This window comes from Aspergillus lentulus (genome assembly GCF_001445615.1).
Source record: "Aspergillus lentulus DNA, contig: Alt12, strain: IFM 54703, whole genome shotgun sequence".
NCBI lineage: Eukaryota > Fungi > Ascomycota > Eurotiomycetes > Eurotiales > Aspergillaceae > Aspergillus > Aspergillus lentulus.
The window spans coordinates 1,106,396-1,128,121 of record NW_028322115.1 but is presented as its reverse complement, the minus strand read 5'-3'; the positions used below and the strand labels follow the sequence as shown (position 1 = coordinate 1,128,121).

General features: G+C 49.5%; 6 protein-coding genes across 6 annotated transcripts; 3 read left to right on the top strand and 3 right to left on the bottom strand.

The window, feature by feature from the left end:
* Window positions 1-32: 32 nt before the first annotated feature.
* Window positions 33-2,401, bottom strand: ALT_6334 (putative AMP-binding enzyme; the record flags this gene model as incomplete). The annotated part of the gene is made up of 4 exons (XM_033560313.1): window positions 33-138; window positions 208-1,798; window positions 1,877-2,132; window positions 2,228-2,401. 4 exons carry the CDS (start codon window positions 2,399-2,401, stop codon window positions 33-35), a joined length of 2,127 nt encoding a protein of 708 aa, XP_033416204.1.
* A 1,655-nt stretch (window positions 2,402-4,056) lies between these two features.
* On the bottom strand, window positions 4,057-8,566 carry ALT_6333 (putative arginine transporter; the record flags this gene model as incomplete). The annotated part of the gene is made up of 4 exons (XM_089600052.1): window positions 4,057-5,534; window positions 5,600-5,874; window positions 8,152-8,425; window positions 8,482-8,566. 4 exons carry the CDS (start codon window positions 8,564-8,566, stop codon window positions 4,057-4,059), a joined length of 2,112 nt encoding a protein of 703 aa, XP_089455514.1.
* A 1,971-nt stretch (window positions 8,567-10,537) lies between these two features.
* ALT_6332 (O-acetylhomoserine aminocarboxypropyltransferase/cysteine synthase family protein) lies at window positions 10,538-11,940 on the top strand (the record flags this gene model as incomplete). Its single annotated transcript, XM_033560316.2, has 4 exons — window positions 10,538-10,627; window positions 10,689-11,048; window positions 11,108-11,676; window positions 11,748-11,940. The coding sequence occupies 4 exons, from the start codon at window positions 10,538-10,540 to the stop codon at window positions 11,938-11,940; spliced, it is 1,212 nt and encodes a 403-aa protein (XP_033416207.2).
* Window positions 11,941-12,951: 1,011 nt separating this feature from the next.
* On the bottom strand, window positions 12,952-15,835 carry ALT_6331 (Nrd1 complex RNA-binding subunit; the record flags this gene model as incomplete). Its single annotated transcript, XM_033560317.2, has 8 exons — window positions 12,952-13,262; window positions 13,332-13,536; window positions 13,590-13,758; window positions 13,813-13,846; window positions 13,907-14,929; window positions 15,064-15,166; window positions 15,396-15,641; window positions 15,716-15,835. 8 exons carry the CDS (start codon window positions 15,833-15,835, stop codon window positions 12,952-12,954), a joined length of 2,211 nt encoding a protein of 736 aa, XP_033416208.1.
* Window positions 15,836-17,471: 1,636 nt separating this feature from the next.
* cit1 (citrate (Si)-synthase CIT1) lies at window positions 17,472-19,363 on the top strand (the record flags this gene model as incomplete). The annotated part of the gene is made up of 8 exons (XM_089600051.1): window positions 17,472-17,591; window positions 17,661-17,708; window positions 17,767-17,883; window positions 17,959-18,006; window positions 18,062-18,122; window positions 18,173-18,728; window positions 18,806-19,106; window positions 19,175-19,363. The coding sequence occupies 8 exons, from the start codon at window positions 17,472-17,474 to the stop codon at window positions 19,361-19,363; spliced, it is 1,440 nt and encodes a 479-aa protein (XP_089455513.1).
* Window positions 19,364-20,408: 1,045 nt separating this feature from the next.
* On the top strand, window positions 20,409-21,583 carry ALT_6329 (putative mitochondrial DNA replication protein (Yhm2); the record flags this gene model as incomplete). Its single annotated transcript, XM_033560319.2, has 5 exons — window positions 20,409-20,487; window positions 20,574-20,598; window positions 20,670-20,688; window positions 20,742-20,838; window positions 20,907-21,583. 5 exons carry the CDS (start codon window positions 20,409-20,411, stop codon window positions 21,581-21,583), a joined length of 897 nt encoding a protein of 298 aa, XP_033416210.2.
* Between the last annotated feature and the right edge of the window lie 143 nt (window positions 21,584-21,726).

Genomic DNA, 21,726 nt, shown 5'->3' with positions numbered 1-21,726 from the left:
AATTCTATACAAGAAGAGAAGTCAAACCACATTTACAGCTTAGCCTTGGGAGCGGATTGCTCCTCCAGAGCCTGCTCATAAAGCTGGTCCAGGAGCTGGCGATACTTCTTCGCGGTAGGAGGACGCTTCAGCTTGAGACTAGACAGAAAACCAGTGTTAGTATCTGAAAGCAATGGCAATACTGCACGAAAGAACACGACTACTTACGTCGGCGTCAGCAGGTTATTTTCAACGGAGAAAGGGTCAATGAGCAAAGCACAGTTCTTGACCCTTTCGTAACCAGCAAGCTTGTGCTTCTTGGCGACCTTCTCGAGGTCCCTCAGCACAGCCTTGCGGACCTTGTCATCACTCAGAACCGACTTCAGTCCCTCAATGTCTGTAGCGTCGATAGCTCGACCGAGAACTTTGCTAGCAAATGGAGCGAATGCATCGGGCTGGACACCGAAAATGCCAACCAGGAAAGTTTGAACGCTGTCGCCATGAACGTAGCCTTGAGCAAAATAACTAAGCTCAGACAGGTAGACACCTTCAAGCCGTTCGGGAGAGATGTACTCTCCCTGGGCAAGCTTGAGGACATTCTTCCGGCGATCGATGATAATAAAGCGACCCATTTCATCAATTGTGCAAACATCCCCAGTGCGGAACCAACCATCCTCGGTCATTGCTTTGCTTGTCTCCTCCGGGTTCTTGAAGTATTCCCTGAAGATATTGGTACCACGCAGAAGTAACTCACCTCGCGGGAAAGGCTTGTCATCGACCGAATATTCCATGTCAGGCAGAGACATTAGACAGGCTTCGGTGGAAGGAGCGATACGCCCACAGTTGCCGGCGGTAAGATCCTTCGCAGACTGCGAGCTTGCGATGGCGTACGTCTCAGTCAGGCCGTAACCCTGGATGAAGTCGACTCCAAAAGCAACTCTCAGGAAGTTGTGCAAGGAGGGGTCGAGGGGCGCCGAGCCAGAAACCATGAATCTACACCGTTCCAAACCAATGGCCGCAGCGACCTTCTTGGCCCAGATTCTGTCGTAGAGAGCATGCTTCACGGTGGCTTTGCTAGGGTCGGGATTCTTCAGATTGGCAGTTTTGGCGGCAACAATGTGTCTTGACAGAGCACCCTTGAAGCCGGGCTGCTCTACGGTGGCACCACGAATGACGTTGCCAAAGCGACTGTAAAGACGAGGGACAGACATGAATGCCGTAGGTTTCAAAGCCTTGATATCGTCAACCAGTTCGACGATGTTACCGTGGAAGTAGCCGATACGCGCACCCGCCCAGAAAGCGGTATGCTCCGCCAAACGGGCATAGATATGGGCCAACGGGAGATAAGACAAACTTGTGTCACCCGGGGCCTGCTGGATGTTGACGAGAGCCGAAGAGGCAGCAGCCACGGCATTTTGATGGGTCAAGACCACACCCTTTGGAGGACCGGTAGTACCGGAGGTATAGTTGATAGTGACGATGTCCGAAGGAGACGGGGGTACGCACGGACGATTCGAAGCGGTGCCCAGTTCCTCAACCTGATCCATGGTATAGATTACGACGTCCAGACCGGCAGCAACGGACTCCAGAAGCGCACGCTTTGAGTGGCCGGCGGGTTCACCAGCATCCAGAGGATCCAGACTCACGATGATCTTAAGGTTGGGCAAAGAGGGCTTGAGCTTGAGTAGAGTGGGAATATGCGGCAAGGAAGTGACAACACAGTTCAGTTCAGCATGGTTGATGATATATTCGGTGGCATCCGAGGCGAGGACATCATAGATCGAGACCGAGTAGAGAGACTGGGACATGCATGCCAGATCTGCGATGACAAACTTCAGTCAGAGGCCAGGAACATATTGAGTAAGCAGACGAAGGAGAAGCGGGGAGTACCCCGTACCAGTTATCTGCCATTCTGGCCGATTTTGACACCACAATCCAATTCCGTATGGTCCCGAGCGTCCGCAGCCATGCTTGTTGTGCAGTTCCACCAAGCCGGCACCAAATGCAGCTCTTCGGTTTCGAACGGTCTCATAGTCCATCCACTGGTAAGGGCCATAGGTCTTTGTGACCGGGTCGTAAGGACGCCATCCGAGGCAATGGGCTTTTGGGGCTCGATTCGCGGTCGACTCGAAGACATCATGGGCCGTGAGAATCTAGACAGACAGGATCAGGATTAGTCGTGAGGAAGTTCCAGGGTATTCCGCAGCAGGTCTGCGAGACATTGAGGGCGTGTGTCTTCGGCGCATACCTTGGGGTCCAAGGTCTTTAAAAGCTCATTCTGGAGATTCCAAGCACGGTAGACTTTGCTCCGTCCGGGTTGCTCGGTGCCAGGAATAGCAACCGAATATGGAGTGCCCTTGGGAGGTTCTTGTCTCAATTCCTCCGCACGAGCGAGGTGGGTGGGTTGCTGGGAGAAAAACATGGCGGCGACAATGTACGATCTATCTCTGTTTGAGTTAGATGGTACAAAAGCATTCAGAACACTTGGAGTCGTTCCAAGGCCAAAGGAGGGAGGGGAGAGCTTTACGGCGTTCAATAGCACAAGTGCGAAGTCTCGACGACGACTGTAAAAGGGGAAATTTACAAGAAAAAGGAGGGCTTTGTTTGCCCAAAAACAGAAAACGAGCAATCTATACAATGATAAAAGAGAAAGCGAAGTGATCGCGACAAGGACAGACAGTATAGAGTCAAGATAAGTGAAAAGGGGAGTGGGGGAAGCTGGCCGGACTCCTTATGGGTACAAAACGACGTCTTCGTGCCAGACTGGTCTTGTTCTTTCCTTTCTCTTGCCTGTCCGATGGATAGAGAAATAAATATCTGGAGAGAAAAAGCGGCCGGGGTTCCCTGACACTCCGAGCCAGGGAAAGCCCGCCAAATCACCCCTCGGGATGGGGTAGTGACCTGAGTTAGGTAGGACCCCAGGCTGGGGCTGGAGCATTGCCGAGCAGCTGAATGGCCAAGCCAAGCGTCGCAGTCATAACCGACCATTCATCCTCGTGGGAACTTACCTCGGCTGTTTTGCCTTTCACGCTCGCTCCTCAGCAATTGAGATACTCCGAGCCTATCAGATGCTCTCCGCACCTACCCAGCAACTCCACTATCATTATTGATGCGTTTCCATCACTTTTGACATCAAAGACTCAATCACTAAGTCACTCAAAATAATAGAGGCGGAGACGCTCTTCTATTTCCAGTTTAGATCGTTCAGTGTCCCGGAGATCCTAACGCAAGATGGCGTCGGTCGGAAATTGACCCTCATACAGTTAAAGTCGCGGACAGCCTAGGTAAATATCTGGGGAAATTTCCGTTTGATTTGACTGGACATACTCCGAGCGAGTGATCGAGATCGGGACTTGTGCGCATAGATGACAAGAGTGCCTACTACTTACTTTCACGAGTACTATTCTATTATGTGTGTAGAGCAGATAGGTACCCAGAATAAGCACCTACTAGGTAACAAGGTACCTACAGTGTCAGCTGCAAGGGATGAATGATCCTTGGTAAAAGCTAATCGCGGTACGTGCCTTAGCACGTGGATAGAGCTTCATGTGACAGTGTATCTAAGGTAGTCATGCAGCATTGTTGTCCTCCTACAAGAGGTAGGGATGATCAGATATTATCATTGACTGTTGTTGAGCTAACAAATATCATGAGTGAACCAAACAAAATATGTCTATGGCATAACTGCAGCTACAACTTGAGATAGCCGGATCTGATGGCACATGAATTATCTATTTATTCAAGAACTGCACAGTAACACAATCAGATCACACCCATGAAAATAGACAAGTCACCTGACTCCATGCCAAATGCTGAACCCTAAGAGAGAAAATATCTACATGCTAGTATATACAAGACAGAACTGAGATAGGCACAGGGGTATCATCCCTATTTCACCGACGCATTCATCCTTTCTCCTGGCACCAGTCCACAAATAATCGGACAGCCGAACCACCATACCAACGAATGTAGACATTGTAACAGCCCGTATTCCATTTTCTGTACATTAGTTACTTCTCCTGTGAACGGCCGACACATATGGCAGAGTTGAACGGGCCGAGAAGTCGCGCCATATTTCTATCCCAGGATCGCGCTGCCCAACTTCTTATACCACTTGGTGGGAGTGACCGTCTCCCACATCTCGTTCTCCAAAGCGACGCGGCCAGTATCGATATCTGCTTCGATTGGACGCACAAATGCTGGTCGGAAGATGATCTTGTGGCCCAAGTAGAGCACAACGAAAAGGATCAAACTGAGGTAGGCGACGAAAAAATCGGTCACGCTGAATGTTGGAATCCAGGCAGTGAATCCTTGTGTGAGGATAATCAGGATGTTGAAGAACAAGCCATAGTAGGCATACCATGGCTGCCACAAAGCCTTGTACGGAAGGAGGTCACGAGAAATGTTGCGAGCCTCTAAAGCCCGCATGAACGCAATATGGCAAGCATTTAATGACGCCCATGTAATGAAGCCTGCCACACCGGAGATATTCAGGAACCAGTTGAATACAGTGCTACCAGCGTTGGAAACATTCATGAATCCAAGCAGGCCAAAAGCCGAGGTGAATGCAACACTGTAGTAGGGAACACCTTTCTTGCTAGTCCTCTTGAAGCAACGTGGCGCGAACCCTTCCTGTGCCAGACCAATCAAGATACGGCTGCCACTATAGACGTTTGAGTTCGCAGCGGAAAGAACCACAGTCAACAGGACCGCATTGATGATATCCGGAAGAACCTTCACACCCGCTAGCCTGGCTGCAATGACAAAGGGTGAGGAGTTGGCGTCATTTCCACCAGTGAGAAGGTTCTCATTAGTGTAAGGCACCAGCAGACCGATGAAGAAGATGGTCAGGACAAAGAAGAACAGGATCCGAAAGAATGTCTTGCGGATGGCCGAAGGAACAGTCTTGCGGGGGTTCTCTGTTTCACCAGCCGCAATGCCAACGAGCTCAGTCCCCTGGTATGAGAATCCAGCCTGGATCAGGACAGCCCAGAAGCCGACAAATTTCGCGGTAGAATCGGGGTGAACGCTTTCGTAGGGGGAAAAGGGCCCAGGGTCCACCCAGTGCCGGAAACCAAGATAGCCACGGTCACCAGCACCTGCGTCAATGCAAATAGCGAAGATCATGAACCCCACGACAGTGATGACTTTGATGCTTGAGAACCAGAATTCCAACTCGCCATAAAAACTGACGGGCAAGAAGTTGAAAAGTGTGATCATCACCCAGAACACAGCAATAAAGATGGCGATCTGGATGTCAGATTTCCAAAATTGGATGATCAGACCCGTTGCGGTTAGCTCAAGAGCATAGGTGATGGCCCAGGAAAACCAATAAATCCAACCCATGGCGAAACCCAGACTCGGGTCGATCAATCGCGCGGCATAGGACGTGAACGCTCCTGGGATTGGAATGTATGTAGCGACCTCTCCCAAGGAGGTCATGACCGAGTAGACGATGGAGCCGACGAAGATATAGGCAATGAGGGCACCCACAGGGCCTGCGTGTGCGATAGCGGTACCGCTACTGATGAAAAGACCTGTGCCAATAGTACCACCTATCAGTGGATTAGTACCGGGCGAGATATTTCCAAGTCGACGTTCGAATCGAAGTATGACTCACCAATGGCAATCATCTGTAGATGCCTGCTTTTCAACTTCCGCTTGAGATCGGGCAGCGGATTTGATTGACGGCTAGCTCCATGCTTCTCACAGTCCAGCTCGTTTGAGGTAGGTGGAGGACTGTTGTCGTAGACCTGGACAGGCTCATCGTTTAACATCTTGCCCTTGCCCTCTGCGACCTTTGGCGCAGCCGTGACCTCAAACTCATTGAAGGCCATCTGTCGAGCGTTCAGCGCTGAAGGATTGAAACAGGACGGATTGGAGTACGCAAGCGCACTAGAGGGCTTGTGGGGTTTCAAGGTACTAAAAAGAAAGAAAAAGAAGAGGAGAAAAAAAATTGGGGTGGAAGGAGGGAAGCGCGCCGTTCAACAGGGACTCCACTTAAGGTTGAGCGAGTCGAGTCCACTAGATAGATACGTACTGCCGATTAACGGAGCAAGCCAAGCCGTTTTCTATTCTGCGCTGCTGTCTGAATTGACTCAAGACGAGGTTCAAGAATGGACAATGAAAAGACTTGTGCGCTATGCTTTTACTGCAAGTGCATCGGCTCTTCAAAGGCAGAAACGAAAAGGACTGACACTTGCAATGGGGTAACGGCGCAGCCAATGACGAACGAGACAGATAAAACCAGTATGTACAATGTACAGGAAGGATGTTATGTAAAGAGAACAGTACTCTGTAGACAGAAACCGGCTGGAGTGGGCTTTAATAATGGAGATTATGGAGTCATTCTATCCGCGAGCGGGAGGCAATGTAACGTTGATTGGACACTCGAAGGGAGATTAGAACTGAGAATAGCTAATGATTATCATTTTTGTTATCATCACTGGACCACTATCTACTCTTAGTAAAATGGAAAACCTTTTCCTAGGTACTTTTTGGTGCACGATACAATTTCCCGTTCCTCCCTCCGCCAATGATAAGACTTGAATCAATAAATGCTGGAAAGCACGACCCTCTGGAGGGCAATGTATTTCCAACATCGATCATTTGCTCGGGGCTTCCGATGTCCACGCAGATATTTACTATGCAAGAGTTACCATCCAGGGACGTGGAGCGCTGCTGGGAGTGCTGGATGATGGGCGGAGAAAGAAAATTTTTTTCCACGGAAGATGACTCAATGCTAAATGATGAATTAAGTGCGGTGGCGGAAAGTTGACGAAGCTTGGCTACTTGGAAATCGGAAATCGGAAATCGGGAATCGGAAATTGGAGATAAGTTGCCCAAAGCGAGAAACTGCCTAACAACTAGTTTTTTTATCTATGATAGATAAGTGCAACTACACATATTGACAGAAATTCTCTTGGTTGCTGACTTTTCTCTTCGGGGTTTCCACGTTCATCGTAAGTTTACGGCACCTGGGTCAGTGCATGCAAGCATCTAAGCTCAGGTCGGCAGTCTCCGAGGCCCGGATTGCTGGCCAAGCTGGTTCTGAGGAACTGCGAACAACCGAACACCCAGACTACAGAGGCCTAGATTAAATCCTTAGAAACCGAAGCAAAATAGTTTTAAAGGGTCAAGATAGTAGTGGGAAAGCCTGGGATGACTGGGATCTAAACACTATCCCAAACCAAGGCTTGAGACGGGGCAAACTGAGGCGTGGCTAAAAGCTTCTAGAATATTTCCTTTCAAGTGATCCTTTTGAGGCATCCGCCAGTCTAATTCTCCTGTCTTATACAACGCAATCATGCTTCGTACTTCAATAGAAGTAGAGTCAAGATAGGATTCATATCATCGACCATAATTGGCATTAACCGGCAATTCACTTGACCTTGAAATTTTACAGTGGGTGCTCATCTATTGTTTACCGTCAGCCGGGAGAAACAGGCAACCTGATATAGACTCTCGTCAAGTCCTGATAAAACCTTGGCTTTCCAAACTCAACTGCCTTTTTTCTTTCAGAAAAACGATATTTTGTTCATGGTTATCAATGAAATTTCAGCAAACTTGTGGATCAGTGTACAACGGAGATCAGATACATGGTATAGTACTGACGGGGTATCAACATCGCAGCGTGCAGAGAAACAAAGTAGGTGATTATAGAAGGTACAAACGCATAATCATGAATATGAGAAGCCGTGGTCTCCAGTAAGCGCCAATTGCGAATTTATGAGGTTCGGAAAGTCAGCCCGGGAGGTCGACAGCCATCTTTCATGCGCTTCAGTGAAGTCCCTCTATATCCTTGTATCTGGATGACTGGAAACAGCAAGCATCGGTCGAAGCTGGCGTATATGACGTCATGCCATTAGAACAAGGCCCCTTTTCTTTGGAGACTCATCGCGATTATTCATGTGAACATGTATGCGAGAACAGGCACCCATTCTCATGGAATTACAGTCGCTATCAACCCCGTTTAGACTCCGATCTGGGTGGTAGTTTGCGGGGCAGGCTTCGTACTGTGACCGCCAGATCGCAAAGCACCGAGTATAGCTACAATGGTCGTAGCAAGGAACAATGCCCTTTTCCCACTATGTCAGCCGTTATATCTTGGAATCCGGTAACACATCGATATGTGACGAACGAAACTCTAGATTGAAATGGATAACGACTTACCATTCGAACGACCCAAACACGGTTGCAGCTTGCAATGCCCTGCATTGACCCCAGTGGCAGTAATCCGGAGACGGGAGCAAAACACCAAGCGCAATAAACCCTGCAAACCAGAAAATCATGGTCACGATTTCCACAGCTGGGATGACAAAACGATGCGCCAGTTGGGGAAAGAAAACCGGGGCCAGCGCAAGATAAGGCGTCGCAACAAAGGCAGTCCAGACGCCATTGAAAAGCATGAAATTGACGGTGTCACTCCAGCGGACTACACTGACAGCTGTTAGGGTGTTAGCCCGGTCTTCCATCAGCACAACAGGATGAGCGGAGGCCTACCATATGCAGTCAATCCGAGAACGATGATCGCGAACACTACCTGGGCGACGCGAACAGGATAAATCCAAGGGAAGTTCAAGGCCATAATGAGAAATGATCGCGGCTGGGTGTCTAAATGGTGTGAATAGATTATTGCATCCAGATGTGGCAAGTGTGAGAAGAGAGACTCTGCTTCTTCCGACCTATATACTCGTAGTCAATTAGCCGATCTTTTTGAAACCGAATCTCGGGCATGTGAAAACGGGAGGGAGAGATTGAAGCGGACTGAAGGGCGCTGGGGAAAGCCATGACCGTGACTCGTAGACCTTTTCAGCCAAGATCATCGCGATTTCCGTGCCATATAACACCACTGTTGGCCTCAAACATTCTCCTATGACAGGTGGCAGACTGGACAGGCGGGTACGAGACAAACCTTTATCGGGGAAGATATTATATTATTGTTCAAGCTTGTTGGAGGAACGACGACCACAGACTTTGATAGAAGGTGGACTCCAACCTCATAAGGTACATATACATCAGAAAGGACATCACAGAAGGATCTTGACCGCTGGTGTAGTCTCCTCGCTTTAAATACACGCCCGATGACCACAAACGTCACAGTCAAATGCCGTTCTTCTAATTCTTCCGTGTACGCTGGTAAAGCTGCATGGCGCGAACATTATGATTGGTGTCGATCCCTTGTCGTTCTGTTGTGTACTATAAATTCATTTCTGTCTTACCCTTTCACTGTGTAGATGGGGCACAAGGCTAAGGAACTTTCTGCCTTATGACGACATGCGCCTCGGCAAAGTAATCCTCATCAAGTATGTATCATGAGGAGAATAAATTCAAAAGTGACATTCTATGCCTCTCTATAGGAGACTAGGAGCGCCACGATAGACTTGGTGAATCATAATTGATTCTCACCGTCTCACATGATAGAAAGCATGTGGATGACGTTGAAGATGCCATGGTATTACTATTTATCTACCTTAAGGCCCGTCCATGGTCGACCTATTGTGCCTTGAGATGAATAATCAATCATCAGCTTCCCCAGACTCGGGGGCTGCTGGAGAATGTTACTCCTACATTCCATCTGTTCATTACCTCGAGAATGGGAATAGGTGTTAGGGATTCTAATCCATTTCTGATACCTGCTTTGTATACTTCGGGCAAAGTAATCTTATCAGCGCCAAAAATAGGATGAATCATCTGCTCCATACAGACTCTCATACCCCATGGCTGTCCAAAACACCCAGCATCCTCAACCATCGAAGATGCACCCTTTTGCTTTCTTTTCCATTCTTACTTATCTTTTAGAAATATTGATTATTATCAGGTCCAATATAGCCTTCAATCTCTGTCAACAGAAAAAAAAAAATCAACATAATGATTGCTATATCCAGAAAATGTCTAGCCAAATTGTATGACCCTTTTTTTTTTTTAAGGCCGTAGCTTTCCACATAAAATCATCACACTCTTTTAAAAAGCAATTATAAGGTCTGTATTCTACACTTTTCTGAATGATTAATTCTTGTTATTGATGCTTTCTCGTAATGCCTTTTCCCTCTCCCAGCTCCAGTGTTCAATCCCTCAATCACGCAATCGGCGCTACCCCAGTGCACAACCCCAAGTATACCGCAACTAAATATGCAGACTTACTTCTATATACTTTGCTGAAGATCACTCCCCCGCTTTAAATACTCCCTTCTTTTGCATTTTTTTCTTCCTTCCCCTTCAATTTGCAGTGTTGGCCCTCCCTCTTCACCCTCATCTCTACCTGTCGCTTCTCGATTTCACTACATATCGTGCGAGGAGAGTATCCAGTTCTAGTAGCAGATACCCAATCCTTGAACGTACACCATGTCGCAAACACCTCATTTTGAAACGCTCCAACTCCATGCTGGGTAACATAAACATAGAAATCTGGACCGCTCATTATTTAAATGGCAATACTGACAAGTGAGCAAGTCATGAACCAGACTCTACTACCAATTCGCGGGCAGTGCCAATCTATGCTACTAGCGTTGGTCCCATCCCTTCTACTCTCTTAGTTTATTCCCCAACTGATCTCGAGATGCAGTCATACACATTCAATGATTCTGCCCATGGCGCAAGACTCTTTGGCCTCAAGGAGTTCGGAAACATCTACAGCCGGATCGGGAACGTGAGTAATTCTCCGCAGCCGAGGTTGGGCCGAGTTGCTGACAACCGTCATTTGGCTTCAGCCTACTGTTGATGTTTTTGAGAAGCGCATCGCCGCCCTCGAAGGGGGTGTGGCAGCCGTTGCAGCTTCTTCCGGCCAGGCTGCACAGTTCATGGCCATCGCCGCGCTTGCTCACGCTGGCGACAACATCGTAGCTACGAGCAATTTGTACGGCGGTACCTATAACCAATTGAAGGTCTTCCTTCCTCGTCTGGGCATCACAACCAAATTTGTCCAGGGAGACAAGCCAGAGGACATCGCCGCCGCCATCGATGACCGCACCAAGGCTGTCTATGTCGAAACTATTGGCAATCCCCGGTACAATGTACCCGATTTCGAGGCCATCGCCAAGGTTGCTCACGAGAAGGGCGTTCCTTTCGTGGTGAGTTTGACGTCGAAATACGGGAAGTCTATCTCTGATCGCGCTCGCCTTTATTCTAGGTTGACAACACTTTCGGCGCTGGCGGTTACTTCTTCCGCCCCATCGACCACGGTGCTGACATCGTCGTCCACAGCGCAACCAAGTGGATTGGTGGTCATGGAACCACCATTGGCGGCGTTGTTGTTGACAGCGGTAAATTTGACTGGGGTAAGCACGCTGACAGATTCCCCCAATTCACCGAACCGTCCGAGGGCTACCACGGATTGAAGTTCTGGGAAACATTTGGATCTATCGCTTTCGCTATTCGTGTCCGGGTTGAGATCCTTCGTGACCTGGGATCAGCACTGAACCCATTTGCCGCTCAGCAGCTTCTGCTTGGTCTGGAGACTCTGAGTCTGCGCGCTGAACGACATGCAAGCAATGCCATTGCCCTGGCTACCTGGCTGCAGAAGAACGAGCACGTGAGCTGGGTCTCGTATCCCGGTCTCGAATCTCACTCCAGCCACGAAATTGCCAAGCGTTACCTGAAGCGCGGCTTCGGTGGCGTACTATCATTTGGAGTCAAGGGAGGCGCGGCTGCCGGTGTTCAGGTAGTTGACAACTTCAAGCTGATCTCCAACCTGGCAAAGTGAGTAATCCTGGCTCCCGAAACTTTTGCTTCCTCGCTGTCCGAATGCATGCTAACTCATTTGCAAAAAGTGTTGGGGATTCGAAGACTCTGGCCATCCACCCATGGTCTACCACCCACGAACAGCTCACGGAGCAAGAGCGGCTGGACTCAGGTGTCACTGAAGATGCTATCCGCATTTCGGTCGGTACCGAACATATTGACGACATCATTGCTGATTTTGAGCAATCCTTCAAGGCCTCCAGTGCTGCACTCACCCAGTAGAGTGTAACCTTACGTCTATTATAAAATGAGAGCGCCATAAGGCGGAAAAATATGTGCGATGAACATATGATACCAAGCAGGATATTTTTTTCTGAAATTCATTTCTTTGCAATATGAAGTCAATGTAGACTTTCTTCGTCGAGGTAAGCGCAGTGTTGCCGCGAATAGGATTGATGAAGAGCGGTGTTCTATGAAGCATTCTGGCTACTCTATAGTATAAAATGGTAATCCCCCGTCGGGGAAATTGTCAGCCGCGGAGTCGGTATGTGGCAGCACTGGTCCGTTACTGGGCGACACAGTCGCACGAACGAGCTAACAAAAGTATATGGAAGTTGTCCTCCGTATCAGAGATTACTATTGAATTGAGTACTCAACTATAGCAGAGTCGAGCTAGAAAAATGGACCCCATCATACAACGAAAAGAGAAGAAAGGAAAGCAAAGCAATGACCTGAACAGAGAAATACAAAGCAAATAGTACCTGCTCGAGTTTATTTCCTTTTGGTGTGAACGCAGGAAGACAGGTAGGGTATAGCACCGCAAAGAGCCACCTCAAAGAGTCTCAACCAACTTGAGCTAACTGAATATCAACACCAGCAGTAGAAGGTCGATATGATGGGCGGAATGTAGAATAGCCATGAAACAATGGGAGTATCCAGCTTCATGCAACCAGCTTTCACTTCTCATATCTTGACGTGCTGTTTTTGCTCTGGTAGATCTCACTGCAAGTGTGACTGGGAAATTAAGGCAGCTTGGCTCCCGCCAATCTGACATCCTAGGCCAGTTGACTCTTCATGAAGTAAAACAAGATTCATGTTTAGAACTGCCCTGAGAACTCAAAACTCCCGGATAACCCCGTTTGAGAGAAATAGTACATGACACATAAAAAGAGAAGCGGAAAGCGAAACGTGGTTGAGCCGCCAGACGAAGACAAGACTGTGTACACGGTGAGGTTAATGCAATGTTGTCCACGAGATATGATCTGTTGTGTCGACGAGAATTGGCCGGAAGGCTCAACTTCCTTGACCAGGAGGTGGCGGTTGGGTTGATCCGCCGGAAGATCCAGCTTGTGCCCCTCCCATCATGAAGCCAGGAGGAAACATGTGCATCCCGGGAAACGAAAATCCGAACCCAGGCACTGCAGGAGGAACGCCGACGTTATTGATAGCCGAGGGGTCACGACCCTCATGAGGACCAGGGCCACCTGGACCCATCCCGCCCGGTTGCCCGTCACGCTCTGGGCGACGGAATCGATCTTGCTGCGTGCGAGACGACACCGGTCCGCGTTTCCCTCCCGTGTCTGTGGCAATTCGTCTACTAATGGCTATAGGGCAGAAAATTAGCCTTGACTCCATCTCGTTAATAGGAGGGATAAGGAAAGTAATCTTCTTACCCTTCGAAGAAACACCAGCACCGATTTCAATGTCAGGTTCCTCAACTACCATGCCAGACTCGATGGGTCGCCCTCCTGTTCCACCATATTCAGCAGTAAGCATCCACTTACGATCTGCTTCCGTAAGTCGCTCGATTGGGATGACACTGATGCCTGTCTGATAGTCACTACAGTCGCGTGGACCAAATCCGACACCCCATCGAGTCTAATTATGTCAGAGCATTTCCTAAACACAGCAAACTCATAACAGAAACTTACTCTAAGCTGCATGTCACCGGACTTGTAAGATTCCATTCCGTCTCGGGCACTGACGGCGTCCTGACGACTAATCATTTTGATAAACGCGTGACGTTTGTCGACGTTCACGATGCAAGTTTGGACAATACCAAATTTGCCGAACAAGGATCGAAGATGTGCCTCCGAAGATCTGCACAATTTATCAGTATACACCACACTTCTTATGGAATAATTGTAGACTTACGTGACACCACCAACAAAAAGAGTTCTGCTCAGAACTATACGAAGAGGCGTTAGCTGAAGCTCCCGATGCAGATCCAGAAATTCGTGCTACGAACCTTTAATGTTTCCTTGTCCGATAGAATAATCCCACTCGATGAATTTAGGGCCTGGAGGAGGCAGTGTCGGGTCCTTTCGAGGGGGCGTAGGAGAACGCCGTCTACGCCCGGGTGGGCTGCGCTGACGGTAATCATTGCCTCGTCGACCACGCATTTCACCCCGACGACCGGGAGAATCACCATGATACTCTCCATAAACAGGGCTATCACGGCGGCGAGGAGGCGACACATCACGACGTCGGTCCCATCCAGGCGACCGAGATCGGCGACGATACTGGCCTGGAGGAGAGCGCATGTAGTCGCGGTCTCTTTCACGATCCCCTCTATCAAAATCACGTGACTGTGAATCCGGACGGCTACCCCAGGCAGCGGCTGTTTGACCTGGTAAGTTGAAGCCAACTGCCTGCCCAGGATTCACATTGGCCATGTTTGTAGCATTAGACAAGCTGAGAATCTGCAGGGCGGTGGCCCATTGTTCCTGCGGAATTCCCTGTGCGGCTAAAAGCTGCAAGAGCTGGAGCTGCTGCTGCAGGGCATCCGGCGCTATACTAGGAGTCGGCTGAGCTGCGGCTGCGGTCGCCTGCGGTAGTAGCGCGGCCAGGGGATTGGCCGCAGCAGCGAGTAAGTTTGGAGGCGTCTGACTCTGGCTTTGCGGCGGGATTAATGCCGGATTCTGAGCGAGATTACTCAAAGCCGCGAACGGCGTCGCCATAGTGCCAGCGGCATAAGGATTTACACCTGCCTGTCCAGCTTGAACTTGTGAAGCCTGATCTACGGACGAGTTCACGGGCTGTGAAACTGTACCCTGCATGTTCAATGCATTTAGTGAATTAGTCGTCGCTGGAGCGGCTGGCGTGGTTGTGTTCTGTTTCGCCATATCTGCCAGAGCTTTCAAGATACTGGAAGTGTCAGGCGCTGCTTGAGCGGGAGTCGTCGAGGATGCGCCATTCGCCTGCTGCTGCGTACCTCCCAGTGGAATGTAATTAGGTGCAGGTGATCCTTCGGGAGTGGTAGATTCAACATCTAGGGAGAGACATTAGATGTATGATATTAAAGCGGTTGCAACTAGAAATCCCGGGTCTAGAATGATTGGATAGACTCCACATACGGCAGGCCCAACTCCTGCTTCGTAGGGGGATCAGAAAGGGATAGCTTACTCTGAGATGCAGGTGCATTCAACTTTTCCTTGAATGATGCGAGCATGGGTGCAGGGAATGTATATCCACGTTCCCAGATGTCGACCAGCTTCTTGATCTTTTCCTATATATTGAGAGAGTGGCATACGTAAGTTGAACTATTCGTCACACGAGATAGCAGAAGCCTAAAGGAAAGATTGCCGCCTTAAGCGACGAGAAAGGGATACGATGATGTGGGAGCATCGGAAGCCATCACGGGATTCAAAAATGATCACCGTTTCTTATCGCTCCTATGCTTTCCACAAATCCTGTAACGGTTTCAAAATTATTCGCGTATTGCATCTAAAGCGTACCTTTTGATCCTCAGGGGCGTTGTTTATGATATCAGTCATCAAGACAGGCAGTAATTCGGTCACTCTGTTGACGCCAGCAGCGAATGTTCCATCGGGGGCAGCACTGCCAGATGGCTGGCCTGCCTTGCGCGCTGCTTCTACCCATTGTCGAGTTACAGAGTCTACGACATAGAGTACGCCCAACTTGTGTGTTCCCGGTGCCTTCTTGAAGTGTGTATAGATCTTCTGAATAAGGACGGATTCGTTCTATGAGAAGAGACAGGAGTTAGCTTGCAGTTCGGGTAACACAAGTTTGCCATCATATCAAGATTTGTTCATACCTGAACGTTGGCTGTACAAAGCGACGTGATGCTGTTGATCTTAGATCCAGAGACGCCTGGGGGCTTGAGAGCCAGCATAGACTGGAGATAATTCTCCAACTCTGCTACAGCAGAAGACATAGCTGATAATTGTCGTTCGGGGGTCTCAGCGCAGTACGAAAGACATACAATTACCAAAATTCCGTTGAGTGAGACAGGCAGACTCTTGCGGCTTGAAATGAGAATGTATAAGACGCTGAGAGTATCACGGCTCCAACACAAGGGCGTTTCTACTGGAAAATCCAGTACAGTAGATATTTGGTGATGCCTAAATTGGCGATAGCTTCCTTCCTCTCAAAAGTGAGGAAAGTTTGTCTAGAGCGGATTTTTCACACTTGTAGTCGTGTCACTACAGACTCAACGAGCACGATGGCGACGAACGAGCCTTCCGCCTACAGCTGGAACACAGCTAGCAAGGTGCCCAGGGCTTCGCGACTCGCGAGCGAGTACAAGTACAGGGTACAACCTAAAGTGAGAGGATGCAGAGTGAAGAAGAACGTGAAGGTAAATCGGATGTAATTTACGTTGTTGGGACAGAGAGAAGATGGAATGATGATGGAAGGGACACAGGGATTGATGAAAAGGAAAGAAAAAAGGACAAGCCAGGTGAATGAGTCCAGTGACTTGAGCTAGTCTCATCTGGGAGGACAAACTCTGGTGTCTGCCTAAGGCCTACCATCCTGTTCTAAGTTCTTCTTCATCATCACATGACACACGTGATACAATCGATGAGATTACTGCTCTTGTAAGATCAGTAATGGGCTAGCTCAGTTCGGTGAGTCGAATCAGGAAATTCATGAACGACCGAGGGGGGAATCTGTTGTATCCGCACGTAGCTATCTACCTCTCTCTATAGTGTCTCTCATTCAAGTAATTTTTTTATACCTATTTAAGGGAAAAAAGGGTGTGCCGTCGGCTCAAGTAGGTTTGCTATCATTATTTTTGGATAAGACTTTACAGAAACCTCGCATTTCCTCTTCTACATCAGTTTACCCCATTAAGCCAGTCACAAGGCTCGGTTCACGGGCTACAGTTTTGATGGCGACGTGCCGACGTCACCCAGCCATAGCCTCCGAGTTATCTATACAGTGCCACGAGCCACCCACGAAAGCATGTTTCCTACTCCTAAAAGGGCAAACAATGAAATTCCATGATCATATCTTAATTTTGGTAAATACAATAGTTGTACTCCGTACTCCGTAGAGAGGTACAGTTTACCATATTGACTACATATGCCTGGTGTGCCATACCTATCGGTCCTTTGCACTAGTTTATTAAGGTAGGTACTCCGTGCTCCCCGTCTATCTTTTCCGAGCGACGGAATTTGGCGGGTGGAGTTTCAGAGAAACCACACCAACATTGGTTGGTGCAAATACGATAATATCCGTCATCGCAAGGAAGCTCGCCGAAAGAAAAAAGGTGGCTTGGCACTCGGGAGTCCGGCTGCGTCTTCCCTTGGGTTGGGGATTACCGTAATGTACGGAATACACGCTGTTGCCATCATTGCCTGGCTTCCCTGCCGGTCGTTACGGTCACATTGGTGTACCGGCTGTATCGATACGGTCAGATGGAAAAAAGGGCCGCAAAAGAGCTTCTCCCTCAACTTTTGAACACCTCCTTCTTTTTTGATCTCTCCTTTCTACACCAAGATTCCCGATATACCCTCCTTTTCCTTTGCATACCAAACATTCAACTTCAATAAGTTGTTTGATACAAGATGGCTTCCACAATGAGACTCGGAGCCTTCGCTCTCCGTTCCACCTCTATCACGGCTAAGCCTGCCGTGCAGTCCGCTGCTTTTAACGGCTTGCGTTGCTATTCTACTGGCAAGGCCAAGGTTCGTGACGCTTGTTCGGGTTCAATTGACATGTTTCGAACTCTCTTTACTGATAGCTTCTTCTTTTAGTCCCTCAAGGAAACGTTCGCCGATAAGCTTCCCGGTGAGATCGAGAAGGTTAAGAAGCTCAGAAAGTAGGCGCACAGCGTATTTTGAATTGCTACCTACCATACAGCGAGTGCTAATCAAGCGAGCGGTTGTTCACAGAGAGCATGGTAGCAAGGTCATCGGCGAGGTTACTCTTGACCAGGCCTACGGTGGTGCCCGTGGTGTGAAGTGCCTCGTTTGGGAGGTAGGTTCAGGGATCCTTTTTTCTTCTCCCTCACCCTTAGCGATGATTTGAACGCCAGCTAACTATCTTCACCAGGGCTCTGTTCTTGACTCCGAAGAGGGTATTCGTTTCAGAGGTTACACGGTAGGCTCTCATTGGCGATGCTATACGTGATCGGCGCATACTGACTTTTTGAAAGATCCCTGAGTGCCAGAAGCTTCTTCCCAAGGCACCCGGCGGCGAGGAGCCCCTACCTGAAGGTACAGGAATCCGGATAACTTCTCACAAAGCTTATGCTAAGAATACTCAGGTCTCTTCTGGTTGCTGCTGACTGGTGAGATCCCCACCGAGCAGCAGGTTCGCGACTTGTCTGCCGAGTGGGCTGCTCGCTCCGACCTTCCCAAGTTCATCGAGGAGCTCATCGACCGCTGCCCCAGCACTCTCCACCCAATGGCTCAGTTCTCCCTGGCCGTTACCGCTCTGGAGCACGAGTCTGCCTTTGCCAAGGCCTATGCTAAGGGTATCAGCAAGAAGGACTACTGGAACTACACCTACGAAGACTCCATGGATCTCATTGCCAAGCTCCCCACGATTGCGGCCAAGATCTACCGCAATGTCTTCAAGGATGGCAAGGTCGCTCCTATCCAGAAGGACAAGGACTACTCCTTCAACTTGGCTAACCAGCTCGGCTACGGTGACAACAATGACTTTGTTGAGCTTATGCGCCTGTACCTGACCATCCACTCCGATCACGAGGGTGGAAACGTCAGCGCCCACACTACCCACCTCGTTGGTAGTGCTCTGAGCTCGCCCATGCTCTCTCTTGCTGCTGGTCTCAATGGATTGGCTGGTCCTCTTCACGGATTGTAAGCGGCCCCTGGTGTGAACTCGATATCCTTGAAGAGATTTCGTTTTACTAATAATTGTGTCCTTTCTCCAACAGGGCCAACCAGGAAGTGCTCAACTGGCTCACTAAGATGAAGAAGAGTATTGGCAACGACCTCAGCGACCAGGCCATTAAGGATTACCTTTGGTCCACTCTGAATGCCGGCCAGGTCGTTCCTGGCTATGGCCACGCCGTCCTTCGTAAGACCGATCCTCGCTACGTCTCTCAGCGCGAGTTTGCTCTCCGCAAGCTTCCCGACGACCCCATGTTCAAGCTGGTCAGCCAGGTCTACAAGATTGCTCCTGGTGTCTTGACCGAGCATGGCAAAACCAAGAACCCCTACCCCAACGTTGACGCCGTAAGTTCCTCCCTTCTCAAGATTGATTCGATATTGCGAGCGATCACGGTAGACTGACCCATCTTTAGCACTCTGGCGTTCTTCTCCAGTACTACGGCCTGACCGAGGCCAACTACTACACCGTCCTGTTCGGTGTCTCCCGTGCCCTCGGTGTCCTGCCCCAGCTGATCATCGACCGTGCTCTCGGTGCTCCCATTGAGCGCCCCAAGAGTTTCAGCACTGAGGCATACGCCAAGCTCGTTGGAGCTAAGCTGTAAATTTCCTCTTGAGATGACATGACAAAAGCAGGCGGGGATCCATCTTCTTCGATTATGATTAAGTAGAGCAATCTGTATTATTTTTCACACATTTGGTTACAATAGACTGGACGTGCCGAGTATCGTGGGCTTTCTTTGATTGGTGTATGATAGGATTTAGGGTCGCGCAGAAAACGATTACAATTCACGTCCATCCGAATCTAGGTATCTATTGAAGTGTAAAGGTCCCCCTTTTGTTCTTTCCTTTTTGGGGGCGGGAACCGAGTGGAATGGCAGATGTCTCGCGAAAGAGGTGAACATGAGTATGCCAGTTGGCGATCAAGCCAAATAAATCACGAGCGATAATAATGATAAGGACGCAGATTTGATCTCTCAACCATACAGGAATAATGTTGATGATGTTGGGAGCGCCCCGGTTTGCTCCGTGGTTCCAGAATGCACAGCAGCCACTCAAATCCGATCCCTCCTCGGGCCAAATCACACCGCCGGCCCGCAATGGGTCTAGTGCACCGAATGGCCCGATAGTGGCTCAATATGGCTTAGTGTTTCCCCAATCCGCCGAATAGGGGGCAGGAAATAGGAATGGTCGCTTATCGTTGTTGTGGTAGCAACTCCGCCCTGTGTGCCACTGCCTGTAGTTTTTGAGGGGGAAAGAAGGGGGACGCTCTGGGCCTGAGGCCAACAACTGTTACTACTCCGTCACGTACTACGAAGTACAGTGTAGGATTCATACTCAAAGCAACAGGCGGACTTTGTTCCCCCTTCCCCTGCTGCTTTATAACTTCCCTCTGCTTCCCCCCCCGCTTCCTTTTTTCTACCATTCTTCTGTTGCCTTGTCAATTAAAGTTTTGTTCTGCCCGCCGGCTCAATTCATTACCTCCCCCATCTCTATCTTCAACCTTATTCGACGGATCTTCCTTGTTCTGCTCGCCTTTTGACACTGTTTCGCTCGCGAACATCTCTTATATTCTCGTGATCCCTTAGGCGACGAAGCCCCCTACATCCCTTGGTCAGGGCCCCTTTCAGTGCTACCCCAAGGTCAGAGATGTCAGCCACTACTGCTGAGAAGGCCTCTACTGGCCATACTCTCGAGAAGAAGCCTGTCAAGTTCAGCAATCTGCTACGTAAGTCTCTTCCCCATCATGGATCATACACAACACCAGCAAAATTTGCAGTCTATGACCTGGTCCTAATTTTATTGGAAATACAGTCGGTGCAGGATTGAACATGTTCGAGTAAGTTTATCCCCTCAGCTCCTCCGTTTAATTGGACAACTACGGGTCGAGAGACTAATGGGCAACGACAGGGTCACCACTCTGGGACAGGTATATTTCATTGATTTTCAGAGGTTCGATGTCTCTCGCTTACAATTTCCCAGCCACTGGAAGTGATCAAGACGACCATGGCTGCCAACCGAGGCGATAGCTTCCCCGGCGCTATGGCGCGGATATGGGGTCGTGGCGGGATCCTCGGTTGTAAGTGACCCTTTTGCCCGCGCTCCGATGCTGTGGGGTACAACAACTGATGCGGGATGATTCCACAGATTATCAAGGTCTCATTCCGTGGGCCTGGATTGAGGCCTCCACCAAAGGCGCTGTCCTCTTGTTCGTCGCGTCCGAGGCGGAATTCCGTGCCAAGGTGCTTGGTGCCCCCGACTTCCTGGCAGGCATTGCTGGAGGTATGACGGGTGGCGTTGCGCAAGCATATGCGACCATGGGTTTCTGTACCTGCATGAAGACGGTCGAGATCACCAAGCATAAGATGGCTGCTCAGGGTGTCAAGCCCCCGAGTACGTTTGCTACCTTCATGGATATCTACCGGAAGGAAGGTATTCGTGGTATCAACCGCGGTGTGAATGCGGTGGCTATCCGCCAAACCACGAACTGGGGTTCTCGCTTTGGTCTCTCCCGTCTGGCAGAGACCGCTATCCGTAAGGTGACCAACAAGGACGAGAATCAAAAACTGAGCGCCATTGAAAAGGTCATTGCCTCTGGTCTGGGCGGTGGTCTCTCCGCATGGAACCAGCCCATTGAAGTTATCCGGGTCGAGATGCAAAGCAAGAAGGAGGACCCCAACCGGCCCAAGAACCTGACTGTTGGCAAGACCTTCAAATACATCTACGAGACGAACGGTATTAAGGGTCTCTATCGGGGGGTTACTCCTCGTATTGGTCTCGGGATCTGGCAGACCGTCTGCATGGTTGCTCTTGGTGACATGTAAGTTGACCGCAGGTGTTTCTAGTTTCTATCCCTTCTGTTGCCCTCTTTCCTTTTTTGGATTCACGCTTTCATTGCGATCTTCATGTGATGCCGAGGAGTGATACCGGGCTAACTTGCGGGTCTCTGTTGCACCGAAACAGGGCC